Source organism: Papio anubis, chromosome 20, assembly GCF_008728515.1.
Source record: "Papio anubis isolate 15944 chromosome 20, Panubis1.0, whole genome shotgun sequence".
NCBI lineage: Eukaryota > Metazoa > Chordata > Mammalia > Primates > Cercopithecidae > Papio > Papio anubis.
In genome coordinates, this window is record NC_044995.1 from 14,957,921 (window position 1) to 14,978,007 (window position 20,087).

Here is a 20,087-nt window from a genome sequence, read left to right on the forward strand (position 1 = left end):
GGGAAAGACTAAAGAAGAATGATTAAGGAAGGGCACATACAAATTAACAGGGCAGAATTGGGACAGGTATGTGTAACTTAAGGGGAAGTATGTATAAATATATTTTTTTTTTGAGACAGAATTTCACTCTTTGTTATCCAGGCCGGAGCGTGGTGGTGTGATCTTGGCTCACTGCAACCTCTGCCTCCTGGGCTCAAGCAATTCTCCTGTCTCAGCCTCCCGAGTAGCTGGGATTATAGGCACCTGCCACCATGCCCAGCTAATTTTTGTATTTTTAGTAGAGATGGGGTTTTACCATGTTGATCAGACTGTTCTCAAACTCCTGACCTCAGGTGATCCACCCACCTCAGCCTCCCAAAGTCCTGGGATTACAGGCGTGAGCCATTGCGCCTGGCCATATGTATACATTTTATGTGAACATAAAAAGGACCTCTTGTTCTTTTTTTTTTTTTTTTGAGACGGAGTCTTGCTCTGTCCCCCAGGCTGGAGTGCAGTGGCGCGATCTGGGCTCACTGCAAGCTCCGCCTCCTCGCCTCCTGGGCTCACGCCATTCTTCTGCGTCAGCCTCCCGAGTAGCTGGGACTACAGGCGCCCGCCACCACACCCGGCTAATTTTGCGTATTTTTAGTAGAGACGGGGTTTCACTGTGTTAGCCAGGATGGTCTCAATCTCCTGACCTCGTGATCCACCCGCCTCGGCCTCCCAAAGTGCTGGGATTACAGGCGTGAGCCACCGTGCCCGGCCAAGGACCTCTTGTTCTAAACAGACCTCTCCATATAAATAATGTGGGCTTTCTTGAGTGGATAGCAGACTCCCTCACAAGACCATTCCAGCAGAATCATGAGAAAATGGGTAGTTGGCTTCTTTGCTAACTGGTAGGGTAGACTGTGTAAGTCGCTGAAGAGAAAGAAGATGAAGGAGCAGATGGGTGAGGATGAAAGAAACGGGATGTTAAAAGGAAGGGACTGAAAGGAATGTTTCCTGAGGGCTCATTGGGTACAGGCTGTGTGACTAATACCTTACACATCTTAATTTACTCTTGCACTGTCATTTTCTGATACAGTAAGACTCATCCTTGTGCTGCAAATGAGAAGAGGCTGTGGGAGGTGAAGTGAGTGGTCCAGGATCATCCAGGCAGTTCACAGCAGAGCTGGTGTGTTTCACCTTGAAGTCTGTGCTCTGGCCTGTGATTCAGACAGCAAAGTGAGACATAGAAGGCAGGCAAAGCAAATTTTTGTTGTGGGTGATGTTTATGAAAGTTACTTGTGTTAGGCAGAATAATGACCTCCTAAAAATGTCCACATCCTGATCCCTGGAACATGTGCATGTTACTTTATTTGGCAAAAAGACTTTGCAGATAAGATAAAGTTAAGGATCTTGAGATGGGAAGTTATTCTGGATAATCTGGGTGGGCTCAGTGTAATCAGAAGGGCCCTTGTAAGGGAAAGAGGAAGGCAGGAGGGTCAGGGAGAGAATGATGCAGCCAGAGAGACTCCACTGGCCATCGCTGGCTGTGAACCCACGTCAGGAGATATAATTACAACAAATTTAGTTATAAATCTAATTGGCTTTTATTTGTGACTTATGCATTAAGGCAGCTCCACTCTACAAGTACAGTAATAGCTCCCCCTGGGCAATACAATAAAAGAACAGTGGATTTTGTCAAATCGGAACAAGGAAACAGAACCACAGAAATAAATACGTTGGTTAACATCACATTACTTCACATTACTTTTTTTGTAAAAGTTAAAGTAGAGGAGACCCCCATAGTATGCTAACTCAAGTAAACTGGAATGTCCGTTTTTTTTTTTTTTTTTTTTTTAAATTGGTCTGTTTTGGATCTATCTGCTTCCTTAAAATTTCAGCTGGAGTATGTAGCATTTAGCATGACTGGCTCTATGCGCTCACCTAGGTGACAGTGGGACCAAACCTTAAAGCATTAGTGCTATTATAAGTTACCACCATTTGGGGCTTTTATCCTTCATAGGTTTTTATTATTATTATTATTATTATACTTTAAGCTCTAGGGTACCTTCATAGGTTAGGATGTTCTCCTGATGATGCATTTCTTTGAGGTTTGTAATTCCAGCCAAAGAGACCATTCACTATTCGATGGCTGGCTGCATGCAAACATTTAAAGCTTTTAGAGATTACATTACACCAGGGAGTATGACTACTAGTATGACTATTAGGAGGGTAATACCAAGAGTTGGATAGGCAAGATGCAAACCAACTAAAATAGAACAAAGAACGAGCCCGACGAGTCTAGCCATTTTAACCAAGCAGCACATTTGTTAATTTCTACAACTTAGTCTCAGTGATACCCGTTGTATTTAGCCATGTTCAACAAGAAGTGTCAGAAACTGCACAGACTCCTCCCTGTTCAGTTGGTAGGGAGCAATTCCATTATTTGGCATTGCATGGCTGGGTTAAACTAAAACAGGGAGTGAGAACAGGTGAGTCTAGAAGTCCAACTCTGAAAAGGACCCCACTGTACATTTGAACAAACAGTTGTGTTAAAGATGCTGCTAATGTCAGCCATTGGGTGGACTAAAGGATCTCTCATGTAAAACACTGGGATTGACAAGGTAGATCTGACACTCTGTTAAGTCACCCTCTGAAGCTACTTCTTGTGAAATACTAATGACAGCATTATCCTGACAAGTAAAAGAGGCAGGCATAAGCAAGGACAAATTAAAAGGAGTAAGAGCCTTATCATAATGGGGAGTCTTGTTTGACATCTTGGGAAAAGCTGTCCACAGCATGAAGTTGTCAATTTCTTGTCATGGTTTGCAGTTTGAGTGTCTCTAGTTACGTGAAGTCTCTGAGTGGTCCACACCTCAGGCATGAAGGTTTTCCCTTTAAATTTCCATTGAGTTGTCCATCTCCAGCATATAGGGCTTCAGGAACAGAGCAGACCTTGTTCTTAGTGGTTCGATGGGATAAAATAGGATTGGAGGAGCTAGAAGAATTCAGGGTCCAGTCCAATCTATGGGATAATAAAAACTAAAAAACAATAAGCAGAGCTGTGATGTCATAACAGATGTACTATAGTTTTTTTCAACATATTTTTTCTCTTCGTAGGCATCTCTATTTCTACCAAAGATAATCCCAGTAAGACATATTTGTTTTCCAAATAAGTTTAGTCTAATCAAACTTGGCCTCATTCTTTTTTTTTTTTTTTTGAGACGGAGTCTCGCTCTGTTGCCCAGGCTGGAGTGCAGTGGCTGGATCTTGGCTCACTGCAAGCTCCGCCTCCCGGGTTCACGCCATTCTCCTGCCTCAGCCTCCCGAGTAGCTGGGACTACAGGCGCCCGCCACCACGCCCGGCTAGTTTTTTTGTATTTTTTAGTAGAGACGGGGTTTCACCGTGTTAGCCAGGATGGTCTCGATCTCCTGACCTCGTGATCCGCCCGTCTTGGTCTCCCAAAGTGCTGGGATTACAGGCTTGAGCCACCATGCCTGGCCGCCTCATTCTTTATGTAAGTGCAGCAAGAGTAGCAGTTGACCACATGGTCTTTCTTTTTTTTGAGATGGAATCTCACCCTGTTGCCCAGGTTGGAGTGCAGCTCACTGCAACCTCTGCTTCCCAGGTTCAAGCAATTCTCCTTGAATAGGAGTATAGGCCTATGTATGGGCCTATGTACGCACATGAATAGTACAGGCCTATGTATGCACTTCCAGGCTGGAGTGCAGTTCACTGCAACCTCTACCTCCTGGATTCAAGCAATTCTCCTACCTCAGCCTCCTGAGTAGCTGGGATTACAGACTCACCACCACGCCCAGCCTTTTTTCTTTCTCTCTTTTTTTTGTATTTTAGTAGAGACGAGATTTCACCATGTTGGCCAGGCTGGTCTTGAACTCCTGATCTCATGATTCACCCACCTTGGCCTCCCAAAGTGCTGGGATTACAGGCGTGAGCCACTGCGCCCAGCCTGGAGTCTTTTTAAGTTTGCTTTACTGGAAGTTTTTATAAGGAATCTCAGATTAAACTTTTAGAAACCTCTTGACACGAGGAAGCCAAACCAAGGGCAACTTCAGACTTTGCCAGCAGTGCCTATGGTTTCATTTGTGTATATTCCCAAATATAACATCCCAATCAAAGGCTGGGTAATATAACCAGTGATTTCAAATGTATCCTGTTATAAAAGGGGCAGATTTTTGTTGAGCAAATAACTATATTATTATATTTATTATTTAATATAAATATTAATTAACAATTATAATTAATCATTAAATAATCATTAATTATTAATAAAATTAATTAATCAATCATAAAATAATTTTTAATAAATATTAATTAATAACAATTATTTTATAACAATTAACATCAATAACTATATTGTGCAAATAAAGATATTATTATAAAATATAAATGTTCATGAATAATTTTCGAATTCTGGAGCAGTCAGGTAGGGAGAAAATGTAGATGTTTCAATTTTTGTTCACAAAAGTCTACTTTACCAAATTGCTGAAAACTGTAGATAGCTTAAAAGAAAAAATGTTTCCTGAAATCTGGGCAACAAAACACTTAAAAGAATCCACAAAATTTCAAATAAAAAATCATAAAAATATTATTTTCATTGCTGTCATTTAGTCCCATGAAATTAATTCTTTTCTCTGCTTGCTCTTGGCTGGCAGTTTCGTGAAGCTATCAGTTTGTTAAAATTTTGGAAATTCTTAAATAGTCCAATGGTATGATTTTAATGTTATCAGAAACTTGTATTCAAGACTGCATGTCAGAGTCTTTTCTGTAAACACCCTCAATGAAGAAGAAAGTTTGGATGGTAGCTGATTGCAAATGCTTTAAGGAAGAATCAAAACAATTGTCAGGGCCTGGGCGCGGTGGTTCATGCCTATAATCCCAGCACTTTGGGAGGCTGAGGCGGGCGGATCGCTGAGGTTGGGAGTTTGAGATCAGCCTTATCACCATGGAGAAACCCCATCTCTACTAAAAATACAAAATTAGCCAGGCATGGTGGCCCATGCCTATAATCCCAGCTACTCGGGAGGCTGAGGCAGGAGAATCGCTTGAACACAGGAGGCAGAGGTTGTGGTGAGCCGAAATCATGCCATTGCATTTCAGCCTGGGCAGCAAGAGTGAAACTCCATCTCAAAACAAAAACAAAAACAACCCCTCCAAACAAAACAAAACCAAAAACGATTGTTGTGAATGACAAAGATTGAAAATGAGTATGGTTAAACATCTGATGCTGATGAGAGTTCTTTATGATAAGAATGCATCTCCCATAGACATTTAATTACTTCTGTGGCATATGACATTATGGCTTATAACCTATCGGATTTCTCGGAATCTCATAATTTTTGGAACACTCACATCAATAACATATCCATAAATATAACTTAGAGAAGGTTTAGCATCACTTATCATTTGACAGTGCTTCCCATATAATGGAACATATCAAATAAGGCGGCTTTTCCATTTAGTTTCTGTTTCTCAATTAGATGACTGAGTTCTTGGTGGAGCCCATTAATGGATAAGGCCAACAAAGTATAGGCCTATGTATGTTGAAAAAGCTCCAGAGGCAATTCTAATCCTCCTAGCTGAAAACCATGAGTTTAGCCCCAAGTCCTACCTATTAGAACAGGGGTCCTCCATCCTGGCTACACATTAGTAGCATCTGGAGAGGCTTATTTTTTTTATTTTTATTTTTATTTATTTATTTATTTATTTATTTTTTTTTGAGACGGAGTCTCGCTGTGTCTCCCAGGCTGGAGTGCAGTGGCGCGATCTCGGCTCACTGCAAGCTCCGCCTCCCGGGTTCACGCCATTCTCCCGCCTCAGCCTCCGAGTAGCTGGGACTACAGGCGCCCGCCACCACGCCCGGCTAGTTTTTTGTATTTTTAGTAGAGACGGGGTTTCACCATGTTAGCCAGGATGGTCTCGATCTCCTGACCTCGTGATCCACCCGCCTCGGCCTCCCAAAGTGCTGGGATTACAGGCTTGAGCCACCGCGCCCGGCTTGGAGAGGCTTAAAAATTACCAATGCCTGGGTCCAACTTCAGACCAGTAGATCAGAATTGATGGTTGGGGATTGAGCATCCATTTTAAAAAAATGTTTCTCAGTGATTCCAATGTGTAGCTATATTTCCTATCAGATTTCTCTGATTTCTTGTGGCCTTCACTCCTTTCTACTTTGGTATCATGAATCCTTTTCAGGTCTTATCTCCTGTCTTGGGCTTTCTGTTCCCTGGGGGTAGGGACCTTGCCTTCTTCATTTCTGTATCTGTTATGAACACATGATTTGATCGTCAGGAAAAGGTTCTCAGCCACATGCAGGATGTGTCCAAAGTTCACATGCTAATACGACACAGTGTTTGTTTTCCATGAAGTAAGAGGTTGCTTGCGATGAAGGGTGTGGGTAAGTCAACAGTGCGGGTGGTGGAGGGGAGATCACCCTGTTTTTAGGTGTAACATTGAAACTAAGAATTCTATGTGCATCCGGGGTAAAGGGGCAGGGGTGTGTAGAGAGTCAGATTCTAGTTAAGATGGAGGAATTATACTAGGAAGTAGAGGTAAAGAGAAGAAATTTGAACTTATCTAGCAGGCCAGAGCAGGCCCCTTTGGCTTCTTCTTTTTTTTTCTTTTTTGAGACAGAGTCACGCTCTGTGCAGTGGCGTGATCTCGGCTCACTGCAAGCTCTGCCTCCCAGGTTCACGCCATTCTCCTGCCTCAGCCTCCCAGGTAGCTGGGACTATAGGCGCCCACCACCATGCCCGGCTAATTTTTGTGTGTGTGTATGTATATATAGATAGATATATTTTTAGTAGAGACAGGGTTTCACCGTGTTAGCCAGGATGGTCTCGATCTCCTGACCTCATGATCCACCCGCCTCGGCCTCCCAAAGTGCTGGGATTACAGGCGTGAGCCACTGTGCCCGGCCCCCTTTGGCTTCTTAAGTAGGTGAGTGAACTAGATTTTAGGAAGGTAATGAGGCAGTCATATGAAAGAAAGATTCCAACCTTACAACAAGGGGTCAAGCAGGACGTTGAATAGTTACTGGGGTTTATGGGAATGGAGAGAATGACACAAGTGAGTGATGTTAAAAAAGGACGAAGAGGCTTTGACAATGTATTGACTCTAGGAGGCAAATGAACAGAGGCTGGAGATAATTATGTCTAAGAGACAGTGGGGTCCAGGGAGCATGCAGACCAGGAAAAAAGAGACCTGCAGGAATTAGTGGGAGAAGCAGAAATTTAGGGGTAGAAGGAGGAGATCCAGTCCCAGATATAAGTGAAGAATTTTCTTCCCTTTCCCAAGCATGGTGGTCAGCCCTGCAGGAAACATGACAAGAGGAAAGGCCATCATACCTGCCAGTCTTCCTAAAACACCGAAAATACACCAGGGCTGCTATATTAGAGCCACCCTGGCCAGCACTCCAATCATGATGCCGACAGTGGCCACAGCTGAGAGGCCAGGAGCACTTCCTTGTGGGAAGAAAAGAGAAGGAATGAAGGTGATGTTATTCTACAGTGGGGTGCCCCAAGAACCAGCTGTCAACATGAAGTAGTCTCGACTTGTTCCTTCAAGGAATACACTAGTTTTGTGGGAAGGTTGCAATTTTTTCTCTCTCACCATGTTTCTAGGTTGGTGATCAGTCTTCTGTTAATTTCATCCTGGTCTTTTTGCACTTGGACATTTTTGAAGGCTTTGAAAATTTGAGAAAGTCTTATTGCTGTTTTTGCATGTCATGAATAAGAGTCTGTTGAATCTCTATGGCAGGGACTTGACTGACAGAAGGCCCAGGCTAGTGCATTCTGAGTTTACTATGTTCTTTTGCCCAGATAACTCACTGCTCATGGGCTCCCACCAGGGGAAAGAAAGCAAGCCCAGGCCTGTGAGACCCTGCTTCACTCTCATGGGTGAGGGGTTCAAGGACTCCCCAGCGGTCTTGAAGAAACTCAGAACTGCACCGCTATCTGAAACTTCCCTCCTTCTCAGGAATCAGATCTGCATTGTTGTCTAAGGGCTCTCTTAGGCTCTGCTCTCACTGCTGCTCCACTTTCCCTCATGGCTGTTTTCCCTGGTGAATTATCTTGCACCTCTAATCCCGTCTTGGCTGCAGCTCAGTGGATGAAAGCTAACATACCAGGCTTGATTCTTTGCAGGGTTTTTGCTCTCTCCCATGTTTAGCCAGTAACCATGTCCTAGTGGGTTTCCATTTGGTGCTTAGACCTCATCAGTCAATAAGGGTGATGGTTAATGCTATGTTAGCTACTGTTGAGGGGCATGTCCTAGGTGCCAGACCCTGTGCTAAATACTCAACCTGTATCTCATTTGATTTACACAATAACCCTCTTGGGTAGACATTATTTCCATTTTACAGATGAAAAGACAGAAGCTTAGAGTGATGAGAAAACTTATCCAAAGTCATACGGTTAGTGACAAGGGGATTTAGAATTTGACTCTAGGACTACCTGACTTCAAGGTTAATGGTAACAGTAGTAATAATAATAGCTAATATTTATGAAGCTTTTCTCTGTGTGTGGCATTTTGCTGAAGGCTTAATCAAATATTACATTAAATCTTCAAAACAATACTATGAAACAGGCACTGTTATTTCAATTTTCATTTTTTCCATCCATTTACTAGTGATGAAAATTATTATAATTTTCAGTTAAAGAATTGAAGGCTCAGAGAAGTTAAGAATCTTGTACAAGAAACTGATAGTGGTAAATACCTACATGAAAATAAAGAGAGACCTCAAATCAACAACCTAACTTTACAAATTCAGGATATAGAAAAAGAACAAAATCGACCCAAAGATAGTGAATGAAGGAAACAATAAGAATTAGAATTGAAATAAATAAAACGGAGTCTAGAAAAACAGTAAAGAGAGTCGATGAAACCAAAAGTTGGTTCTTCAAAACAGATCAACAAAATTGACAGTCATTTACTAGGTTGATTAAGAAAGCAGAAATGAAAATGGGGGCATGGTGGCTCACACCTTTAATTCCAGCGCCCTGGTAGGTCAAAGGAAGAAGGTTGCTTGAGGTCAGAAGGTCATGACCAGCCTATGCAACATAGGGTGACACAATCTCTACCAATTTTTTTTTTTTAAAACTAGCCAAGCATGATGGTACATGCCTGTGGTCCCAGCTACTCAGGAGGCTGAGGTAGCAGGATCACTTGAGCCCAGGGGGTTGAGCCTGCAAGTAAGCTATCATCAAGCCACTGCACTCCAGCCTGGGTTGGGTTACAGAGTGAGACCTACTCTCAAAAAATTGATGACATTGCTACGAATTCTACAGAAATAATAAAGATTAAAAGAGTGCGGTAAAGAATTGTATGCCAACAAATTGGATAACCTAGATGAAATGGGCAAATTCCTGGGAACACACAAAAAATCTATAATTAGTAATAAGGTTTAGCCAGTAAAAACATTTGACAAAATTCAACATTCTTTTATAAATAAAAACACTTTGGGAATGGAGGGAAACCACCTCAACATAATAGAGGCATACTCAATGGAGAAAGACTGAAAGCTTTCCCTGTAAGACCAGGAACAAGACAAGGATGCCTGCTTTCACCACTTCTCTTCAACATAATATTTAAAGTCCTAGCTGGAGAAATTAGGCAAAAAACAAACAAACAAACAAACAAACAAACAAACAAACATCCAAATCAGAAAGAAGAGGTAAAATTATTTCTGTTCACAGATAACTTAAACTTCTATGTAGAAAACGCTACAGGATTGGAGTTGTTGCTGGTGATGTAGGGCTTGGGCAGCTCCCCTGTGCAGATAACAGAGAGAAGTTGCCCTGTGTGGCACCTTTGATTCCTCTGCAGGCATCTTTCAATCAGAGTTGGCATCTCCCATCCCTCAGCCCACCCGAGTCCTTAAGAGCCCAGGGCAGGTGTGTGTGTCAGAAGATGGATGCATGACGATCTGAGGGCTCAGAGATCATGAGGCCACCTGCTTTGTGTGGGAGAAGCACAGACTTTCTTAACTGTGAATAGAGCAGAAGCATTGAGTCATGGGCAGACACAGGACTGAGAGCCACAGCCTCTGGCACCTCTCCTGTTTCCTCCCTGACTGGCTGACTGCCTGGTCTTTGGGGGTGCTCACCTGGAACATGCAGGTGCTGTTTCTTTCAGCTGTACAGTCCCACACCACCCAGCCAAGATGTGTTTTTTTCTGAGGCTTTGCTATTTAAGGACATCCTGGAGATGGGTGATGATGGGGATGGGGGTTTGAGCAGGAGATCAGAAGCAAGTCTAGAGGTGAGTTCAGGGGTTGGCTGTGGGTCACAGGTGGGCAGCTCTGCCCAGGAGTTTGATGGGAACAGAGTTTCATTTTGGGAGGAAGAAAAGAGTTCTGTGGGTGGATGGTGGTGATGGTAGCAGAACAATGGGAATGTGTTTAATACTACGGATCTGCACATGTGGAAGGGTTAAAATGGTAAGTCCTACATTAGATATATACAGTGGCTGGTAGTCTTACCCTCCCTATAAATACACACTTTTTGGCACTGTCCCTTCCCTGCCATGCAGAGTCCCCAAGGCTGAATCTCCCTATGTCTCCAAGTGTGCATCTCTTGCTGTCCTCTGTGCTGTGTCCCATGTGCTGTGCCCACAGCCTTATACAGCCAGTGACTTCAGAGCCAGGACACAGCTCAGCAGTCTGCCCTGAGGCTCCATGTCTTCCCATTTTCCTGCAGCCTGATCCAGGGGAGGCTTTGGTGTTGATTAGCAGCTTTATTTAGCCTGATTCAGGACAGACACCTGGGCACCTTCTCCATATGCCCTGGTTTCACCTTAGGTGGCTTCAGGGCAGGGTCAGTCAGTCACTGGGGGCGCTGGGAGCAGAGATAGGGGCAGAGTTTGAGCTGCTCCTCCATCATCCAAGGGGCTTCCTCTTCTCATTTAAGGAAAAAGTGTGAGCTCATTTCAAAGCCTCCTTGTCCCTTATAGCTTATAGAGTAGGTAAAAGAACACAAAGAAGTGACAGAAAGGGAACTGTTGGTGACAGAGAGCAGCAACTTGACTCTGAGGACTCTTCCTCTTTTTTCCTCTGTGAATCCCCTTTCACTACACAGGACTCAGGGCTGAGGGAGCCCCCTCCTCTCATTGCAGGATGGACCCGAAGTCAGACATGAGAAATCAGAAAGCAAAAACAATAAAAACCAAAAGTAGACAAGGGGAAGAGAGTCTGCAGAGGTGAACTGGGAGGGTTCAGGGGAGAATTTGGGATTTGCTTGTGCCCCTTGGACACAGGTTGGGAAAGAAAATTTCTTCCTGGCTCTTCTCTGAGAGCCACACTCCACCTGAAAATGTGATGCCAGTGCTTCGTGGATCCACTTACCAGAGACTGTGATCATCATGACTGTGGTCCTATTGAGGCCAGTGGCTGAGTTATGGGCTTGGCACATATAGGATCCGCTATTATTCACAGTGATGTTAGGGATAAAGAGCTCTTGTGTGGATTGCTGGAACGTCCCATTGACAAACCAAGAGTACTGTGCAGTTGGGTTAGAGGCTGCGTGGCAGAAGAGGTTCAGATTTTCCCCTGGACGGTAATTGGAGTTTGAGGGGGAAATGGTGGGGACATCTGGGCCATCTGGAGGAAAAAGAATAAAGCCACAGATGATGTCGTCAGAGGGAAGTGTAAGTTCCTGGTCTGTGGAGGGGCAACAGTGTCCCCCGAGCCATGTCACAACCCTGAAGTCTCAACCAAACCCCCGCTATGTCCCCTGAGCCAACGTCTGAGACATTCACCTGTTTCTGCCATCAGAAAATGTGAACCCTGAGCCTTAAGGACATCATGGAGATGAGTGATGATGGGAATGGGTGTTTGAGTAGAAGTAGCACAGGAGACAGCCCCTCACCTCCTATTCTTGGTCAAGGCCTGGTCTGCCCACGTTTACTCAGGGCAGGAAGTCATGGCAAGCCTGGGTGAGGGTCTGAGTGCTTGGACCTGAGAGGGACCAAGAGGCCTGGACTCTGGCTGTGTGAATTTGGGCTGGGGGCCCGGGCCACAGAGGAACAGAAGATACTCACAGAGGACATTCAGGATGACTGGGTCACTGAGGTTGGCACTCACTGGGTTCTGTATTTCACATTTGTAGGCTCCTGCATCATTCCTTTTGACGCTGAGTACAGTGAGGGTCCTGTTACCATTGGACAGCTGCAGCCTGGGACTGACTGGGAGGCTCTGACCATTTACCCACCACAGGTAGGTTGTGCTATGAATGTCAGGTTCACAGGTGAAGTCCACAGCATCCTTGTCCTCCACGGGGTTGGAGTTGTTGCTGGTGATGGAGGGCTTGGGCAGCTCCGCTGTGCAGAGAACAGAGAGAAGATTGCCTTGTGTGGCACCTGTGATTCCTCCGCAGACATCTTTCAATCAGAGTTGGCATCTCTCATCTCTCAGCCCCTTTGAGTCCTTAAAAGCCCATGGCAGGTGTATGTGTCACACGACAGATGCATGATGATCTGAGGGCTGAGATTGTGTGAGACCGCCTGCGCTGTGTGGGAGAAGCACAGTCTTTCTCAAGTGTGAATTGAGCAGCAGCACTGGGTCATGGACAGACACAGGACCTGGGGTCACAGCCCCTGTGCTTCTTCTGGTTTCTCCCTGACCAACTGCCTGCCTGGCTTCCCTTGGGGTCTTCACCTGAAACATTCAGGTGCTGGGTCTTTTCAAGCTTTAGTCCTGCTTTGCCCCCCGGGCTGTATTTTCTGTGTGGCTTCCTTTTCTAAGGACATTCTAGAGATGGGTGACGATGGGACTTCTTACTGTTCTTAAACCCCGAGGATACTGTTCAGCCTGGCCTGGGATTGGCTGTTTCAGCAGAATTAACACAGGGGACACCAGGGGCAAGCCTGGAGGTCAGTTCAGTCATCAGGCAGTGGAACCACAAGGTGGGCAGTGTTTCCCAGGTGTTTAATAATGACTGACTTGAGCCTGTGACCCCTAAAGATAGAGCAGAATTCAGAGAATGATCTAGAAGACAGTGAGGGGGACAGGTAGGAGCTGCCTGAATTTAATAGCAGAACCATGTTCCTTTTCTTTGACTTTGTTTCTTCTCCCTCTGCGGAGGGCAGGTGAGGACTCTGTGGATCTCTCCATAAATACATGTGGATGTTTGCAAATGCAGAGCTGAGTGGTGGAAACGGGGAGCATGAACTGCTGCAAATCTGACCCTCAAGGACCATGTGTGTTTGACAGATATGAGACAGAAACTTGGGAAGAAGTTTTGCAAATATTTTCTCCCATTGGACATTATGTTAAATGAAATGAGTCACTCACAGGACAGATACTTCAGGATTCCAGTTATATGAGGTCCCTAGAGTAGTCACACTCATGGAATCAGAGTAGAATGGTGATTGCCAGGGGTTGGGAGAGGCAGAATGGGGAGTTGGTCAATGGATGTGAACTTTCAGTTACACAGGATGAGGTTCTAGAGATTTGCTGTTTAGCTTGGTACCTATAGTTCATACGGACTGAGTATCACTTATGCATAAGGCTTAGGACCAAAAGTGTTTTGGATTTCTGACTGTTTTTGGATTCTTGAACATTTGCAGTAGACTTACCCGTTTAGCATCCTACATCTGAAAACCCAGAATCCAAAATGCTCCAGTGAGCATTTCTTTTCAGCATCACTTTAGTGGTCAAAAAGTGTTGGATTTGGGAGATTTCAGATTTTGGATTATTAGATTTGGGATGCTTGACCTGTAGTGCCGTAATTTGCTTTGAAAAATTTGTCAGGAGTTTAGACCTCATGTTATGTTCTGAATACAGTAAAAAATGAAAGAAATTTGGGGGAAACATTTAATTTTTTCCATAAGTGGAGATTGTTACTAATGGCCTAAAGATCGAAGATCAATTGCTGGAAGTAATATTTTTCTTGATAACATACTAAGGGTTAGGTGTGCTGTAAATTCCAGTAGGATCACATTGTCCTCAAATGAAGATGCTGAAGTTGGTTTGAAATTAGCAACTCCCTGAGTAGAGAGAGGCACATGAGTCCTCTTAGGAGGATAGAGCCAGTCAGTTAGGAAGTCTTAGGTGTGTCAGTTACATAAAGGAAGGAACGATGCCAAATTAGAAGCAACGTGTGTTATGCTAGTAAATTTAGAAAGAGCTCCCTGCCCCTAATTCCTGTGCAGAGTTAGGCAAATAGGGAAGAAGCCCAAAACAGGCATGTGAAATGCTTTCTTCATCTCCTGTTAACCTCAGAAAACACAAGGAGAGTTTAAGTTCATCTAAAGTGGGCAGAGTCTATGTGAGACTCCAGTGACTGATGCACTTCTCAGTCCAAGGGATCCCACCGTATGACGATAGCATCATCACGAGGACACAGGTGTATGTGGAATGGGCAGCAAACCCATCAGACAGCACCTGCCTGGCCGGCTTCACCTGGGGAAGGTCCTGGGGAATGACTGGAGGGTGTGAGCCTCACATCCAGATGAGTCTGGGAGTCAATGGGTGAAATTAGCCTCTGGGCCTTGGGGAAAGCGGACCTGTCATCCTGCCTCTGAGCCCCTGGTGAGTCAGTAGAGACTGTATGGAGGAGTCGCTGAGTCACTCATCCCTGTCCCGTGGCCTGTTCCACATGTCAGCCTCACCAGGGGAAACAGCCCTGTTATGGGGACACAGTGGAAGCTCGTTCCCCTGGTGACCTGGGGACAGTGGCTTGCGAGGGACCTGGCAGGGGCGGCTGCTCCAGCTGATTTCTGTGCCTTCCCTGTTGCCTGGGAGGTGGGCCGGGACACAGTGTGAGCAGGAAGGGAACAGGACAGTCGGCCTTGTTAGAGGGGCTTTCTGGAGAAGGCCTAAGAGTGGAGGAAGCTGTGCAGGGCAGGGCATCCCAGCTAGAATGAAAGGGGAGGAAAATGAGGGACATAGAGGAGCAGAAAGAGCCAGAGATACCTATGGCAGTGAGCAGTGGGGGCTACAGTGACCTCAGAGACCCCAGGGACCAGGAGCCTCTTGGCTGCCCCAGGCCAGGACCAGAGAGACCTGAAAACCCTCTAATGACCAAGGAACCCCAGAGTCACATGAGATGGGGTAGGTTTAGGGACAGGGGTTCAGAGGGATGGAATATGGGTTTCAGCCCCTGAGGGACAAGAAACAGGTGTGGCCAGAACCTCATAGGATTCTGCACCAGGAACTGGTCTCTAAAGAGGTTATGGATCCTTTTTTCATTCCTTCTTCCTTTCTTCCCTTCTTCATGAGAGAACTCCTGAGTGAGCGTGTGTCTCACTTTGGGCCTGTGCCGGTGTAGGGTGTGAGTGGGGAGAGAAAGCAAAGTCCTCTCCTTTATCCTCCCGTGTGAATGACACCAACACATCGGGAAACACAGGATTTCAGGTGCAGTGAGGGGACTGTGGATCGGAGGGAGAGACCTGGACAATCCCAGCACTGACTCTGTTATTTGAGGCAGGTGATTTAGTTCTAGAGTAAAACTGATTAATTCTCTGTTTCCTTCTTACTCTCCAGACCAGAATCTCCACTTCCGAGCTGGGGATGCTCAAGACAAAAGGAAGTGAACCCATGACTGGTCTCAGGTCTGCAAATGCCTGACAACAAACAGCCCCACCCACCCCCCGTTGAGGAGAGGAGGCGGTTCTGGCTGCAGACAGACCTCATATGTCTCTAATCTGCCGCCTACGGCCTGTGTGACCCTTGTTAGTGACTGTCTCCCTGTGCCTCAATTTCCTTTCAATAAGTAGGATAAGTGCTATTTGGCTGTGAGGTTGTGAGTTAACCTCAAAATATTTACAGTCACTTGGTCTCAGCTCTGCACAGAGGAACTGCCCAAGTGAACAGCATCTATGATTATTTGCTTCCGGGAGAGGGCCCTGGGCCGGATCCGTGGTGGACATGGAGCTGCCGGGAGCATCCTCTCTTCTCTGTTCCTCTCCCTGGGGACTCTGAACTTCCCAGGGAGTAACCTATGTCCTCTAAGGCAGTGGGCTCATACTCTAGTAATTTTTTCCATCTGTCCTTTCCATGCTGAGCCTCAAGTGAAGGAGGAGGCCCTATCCTTGGCTAGATGACGCTCTGGGTGCTTGGCCCTGGCTGGTGACCAACTCCAGGAGTCATGGCCCTTGGATAGCTCACATCCTTGCTCCCAGCCAGCCCTGCCCAAGAGGCCACCACACAGCCCTAGCACAGACTCCCTAGGATTACCTGGAATCAGGAACCAGGGACAGTGCTTTGCACAGGGGCTCAGTTCTGGGAAGAGTTGAGCTTCTCATGAGGATCCCAGGGGGCCCCCCTCAGGCCAGGCCCTGACCCAGTTCTCCAGGGTCTTTCTCAGGGTCAGGTCCATGGGGAGACCATGGGGTGCTCGGCTGACACTGATCTGCCCCTGCTGCGTCCCCCCATCAGACTGTCCTTCCTCTGCAGTGAGTGTCTGCAGGGTCTGGATGCAGGAAAAGAATTCTGATCTGTGGAAGTTTGTCTCCCCCATGTGTGTCCTGCACTAAATGTCCAAACCCCAACCCAGGATGTAATGCAGAGGGGACACAGGCACAGCCCAGGCCTGACAATCCCGTATGTGGGAAGTAGAACTGACCCCAACACCCAGAGGTCATGGGGAATCACTCACGGTATACCCAGAACCGGCCAGTTGCTTCTTCAGTCACAAGATTTCCCTTTATGGCTTGTAGGGTGTAGGATCCTGTGTCATTCTGGGTGACGTTCTGGATCAGCAGGGATGCATTGGAGTATACTGTCTCTCGACCGCTGTGTGCGGGCCCTGGGGTAGTTTGATTAGTTCCTATTACATATGCTACAATTAGACGTTTGGCATCCACTCTTTCCCCTTTGTACCAGTTGAAGCCTAAAGTATTCTGGGGCAGATTGTGGGCAAGTAGAAGAACCTCCTTCCCCTCTGCGACATTGAACGGCCTGGATTCAACAGTGAGCTGGGCAGTGGTGGGCGGGTTCCAGAAGGTTAGAAGTGAGGCTAGGAGAGAGGAGAGAGCATCGGTCAATATTGGGATCTATGCATTAGGGTGGAAAAACGGGGCCCTGGGTCCTGAGCAGGTCTCTTCACCCCTCCACCTTGGAGCATATGTGCGTGTGTGTGTGTCTGTCCTACTGGGTCAAAGTCAGCAGTGTGACCCCCACCCATTCCTTCAGCACCTCTGACCTTGGCATTCCCCTGTGTGGAATCCTCTTCCCCAGGGGACTGCACGGCTTCCTCCCCGCTGGCCTCAGGTCCTGCTCACATCAGGGCATCTTAGGGAGACCCCTCCCCTGACACTTCCTCTAGAGACCCTGGGTCTTTTCCTTCTGACCTTTCCCTGCTCTGTTCCCTCCAGGGCTCTTGTCAACACCTGACCTCACATTCCAGATCTCTTTGCCTGTGTTTTTTCCTCTTCATGACAGCATGAACTCTGTGATGACTGAGACTTGTCTGATGCTTGTTGTATGCCATTGACTAAAATTCATTGCAAATACTTGTGGATGAGTTAATGAGTGTGCCTGGTGGTTATTTTTCAACCTCTGATTGGTGAGTAAGGGCAGTGTTTACTGCCCTGGTTATATTTTCATTTGGAGTATAACCCTGATGCAGTTCTGATTTCTGTCATTTTTCAAATTGTAGTGACCAATGATGATTAACTTGGAAAACATGATCAATTGATTTTCCTCCTTTTTTATTAATCCCAGTTTAGTGCGACTTTCCTGTTGTGACCTCTGTCCCTCTCTGGTGTTCTGTTTCCTCAGGCTTCAACAGAAGCCCTCTGTCCCCTCTCAGAGCCCTGTCCTCCCCAGGAGACCCCAGCCAGTCTCTGTGCTCCCTCCTCCCATCCACTCCCAGGGAGTCCTCCCCTCACCTGTGAGCAGGACCTCCTTCCAGGGGACACACATTCTGCAGGGAGGGGCTGAGGGGGGCCCCATGGTCTCTGCTGTCTTCTCTGTCCTCCTCTGTGTAGAGGAGCTTGAACTCCAGGAATGCTGTAGTCAGGGCTGCTGTGACTGTTGCCTCTGCTGTCCTTCCTCCTTCTGTGCTGAGCCTCCTCTCAGGGTAGGAGCATTTCCCAGGGTCACGTGGGTCATGGGTGCGGTCTCTGTTCAGGAATCCTCTATCCCCTCCCCTCTCATTTCTGTCTCTTTTGTCCCTCCTCCTCTTCCCCTTCTGTTTATATTCAGTTCTCCAGTAGACGCTCTGAGAAGCAAGCATGTTTGGACCCCTGTTCCATAACACGATGACCCGCCCTCCCCAGCGCAGACCTCTGCTGTGTCTGGGCCTTGGGTCTGTCAGCACCACACAGAGAGTCCCCAGGGTTCTCAAACCTGGTGTTATTTTCTCTGTAACAGAGAAACCCCTCTATGTGTGCAGGATGTTCCTAGTGTTCTCACACGTCTGGGAAGGTTGGATTTACTCCCAGCAAGGAGGTCACAGGGATGTTTGGGGTCCTAGAAATGGACACATCTAGGGCTAAAGCCCGGGTCTAAGATTCTGAGTCATTCTTTTTGCAGCGCTATGTGACCCTAATTTCCTGGGAGTAACTGAGAATGAAGCTACATGGTGCTGTAGTATCGTCATCCAGACCCCAGACGTTTCTAGACCAACTTTATGATTTTCTCTACAGCGTTACCACCTTTATTATTATTTACTTCGTACTTTTTTTGTAATTAAATTTAGTTTACAAAACATCCTTGTCTTAGCAGGGCTCAGTGGCTCACACCTGTGATCCCAGCTACTCAAGAGGTTGAGGTGAGAGGATGACCTGAGGCCAGGAGCTGAAGACAAAGTATTTTTGTCTTACACAATACTGTCCATGAAATTAGAGATTTGATGTGTGCTTATTTTTTTTCCTATCATGTATTAAAATAAACACAGTTAAACAAAGTTTATGTTTCACCTAAAATGAGTTTTGGGAAACGCTTATATAGTGACATAAGCATGGAATTTATATCCAGATAGACTTGGGCTCAGCTACTGGCTCTGTCACTTAACTACATTGACTTGAACAAGTCACTTGGCTTCTTTGATTCTTGAAACCCCTATTTGTAAAAGGAGGATGGTAAAATCCACCCTCCAGAGTTGTTGGGAGTAAGTGAGCTGCTGTGGGATCCCAGTGCCCAGGCGGGTGTTCAGTACTTGATGGTTATCCTTGCGATTATTGCTGTAGAATTCTGGTTGTTTTCCAAAGACAGTATCTATGCTGGAATATTGGGATGTGGCTTTCTGCTAATGTGCATGTGTGAAGATGTTACTTTTACTTGTTAGGACTTGTGGTGCATCTGTCATTATTTTTATTTCCCAATTGTATTACCTATTTTCTCTGTGATATTGGTCAAGTTGCCTAACTTTTCTGTGCCTCATTTACCTAATTTGTGAAATGTGGGTAACAGTAAACTAGTGTGCGTGTGTGTTATTTCCCAGCTCCGACCACTAGAGGGCATAGAAGCACCAGCACCTACTAGCAGTAGGCATATTGGTGACTACGGTCTGCAAACATCTTTTTCCCATGAAAGGAACCAGGGGTCCCTGGAGAAATAGCTGATCCAGGGCTGGGCAAGAAAGCACAAGAGGAGCCTTGTGGGGCCAGAAGTAAGCATCTTGTGGGGCCAGAAGTAAGGAACTGCTTGAAAAATGATAGGATTGTGTCAAAAGTCACAGAAACCAACTAGAAGGAGCTCCCAATGGCCAAACTGTGGACAATATCAGCGACATAATAAATAACGCCAGCCACTGGGGGCGGTGGTTTATGCTTTGGCACTTTGGCAGGCCGAGGTGGGCGGATCACTTGAGGTCAGGAGTTCAAGACCAGCCTGGCCAACACAGCAAAACCACGTCTCTACTAAAAGCACGAAAATTAGCTGGGTGTGGTGGCGGGGACCAGTAGTCCCAGCTACTAGGGAGGCTAAAGCAGGACAGTAGCTTGAATCCAGGAGGCGGAGGTTGCAGTGAGCCGAGATAGTGCCACTGCACTCCAGCCTGGACAACAGAGCAAGACTCCATCTCAAAAAAAAAAAAGAGAGAGAGATATAAAATAAGATTATATTTTACTTTGAGATTTATTTTGGGAATGGAGGAGCTATTATTTCTTCCAGCCACTAAGTAGCTCAGACTTAGGCCCGCATTACAAACTTTGCTTG

General features: G+C 46.0%; 1 protein-coding gene across 2 annotated transcripts; it reads right to left on the reverse strand.

Moving 5' to 3' along the window:
• Positions 1-1,552: 1,552 nt before the first annotated feature.
• Positions 1,553-18,091, reverse strand: LOC101010582 (CEA cell adhesion molecule 6). Of its 2 annotated transcripts, XM_009194579.4 has the most exons (6): positions 17,816-18,091; positions 16,582-16,941; positions 12,023-12,301; positions 11,328-11,582; positions 7,333-7,449; positions 1,553-3,006 (listed from the first exon to the last, which is right to left on the reverse strand). In XM_009194579.4, the coding sequence occupies exons 1-5, from the start codon at positions 17,877-17,879 to the stop codon at positions 7,373-7,375; spliced, it is 1,035 nt and encodes a 344-aa protein (XP_009192843.1). In that variant the 5' UTR covers positions 17,880-18,091; the 3' UTR covers positions 1,553-3,006; positions 7,333-7,372. The 2 variants fall into 2 exon arrangements, with proteins under 2 accessions (XP_009192843.1, XP_009192844.1); XM_009194580.4 differs by lacking the exon at positions 7,333-7,449.
• Between the last annotated feature and the right edge of the window lie 1,996 nt (positions 18,092-20,087).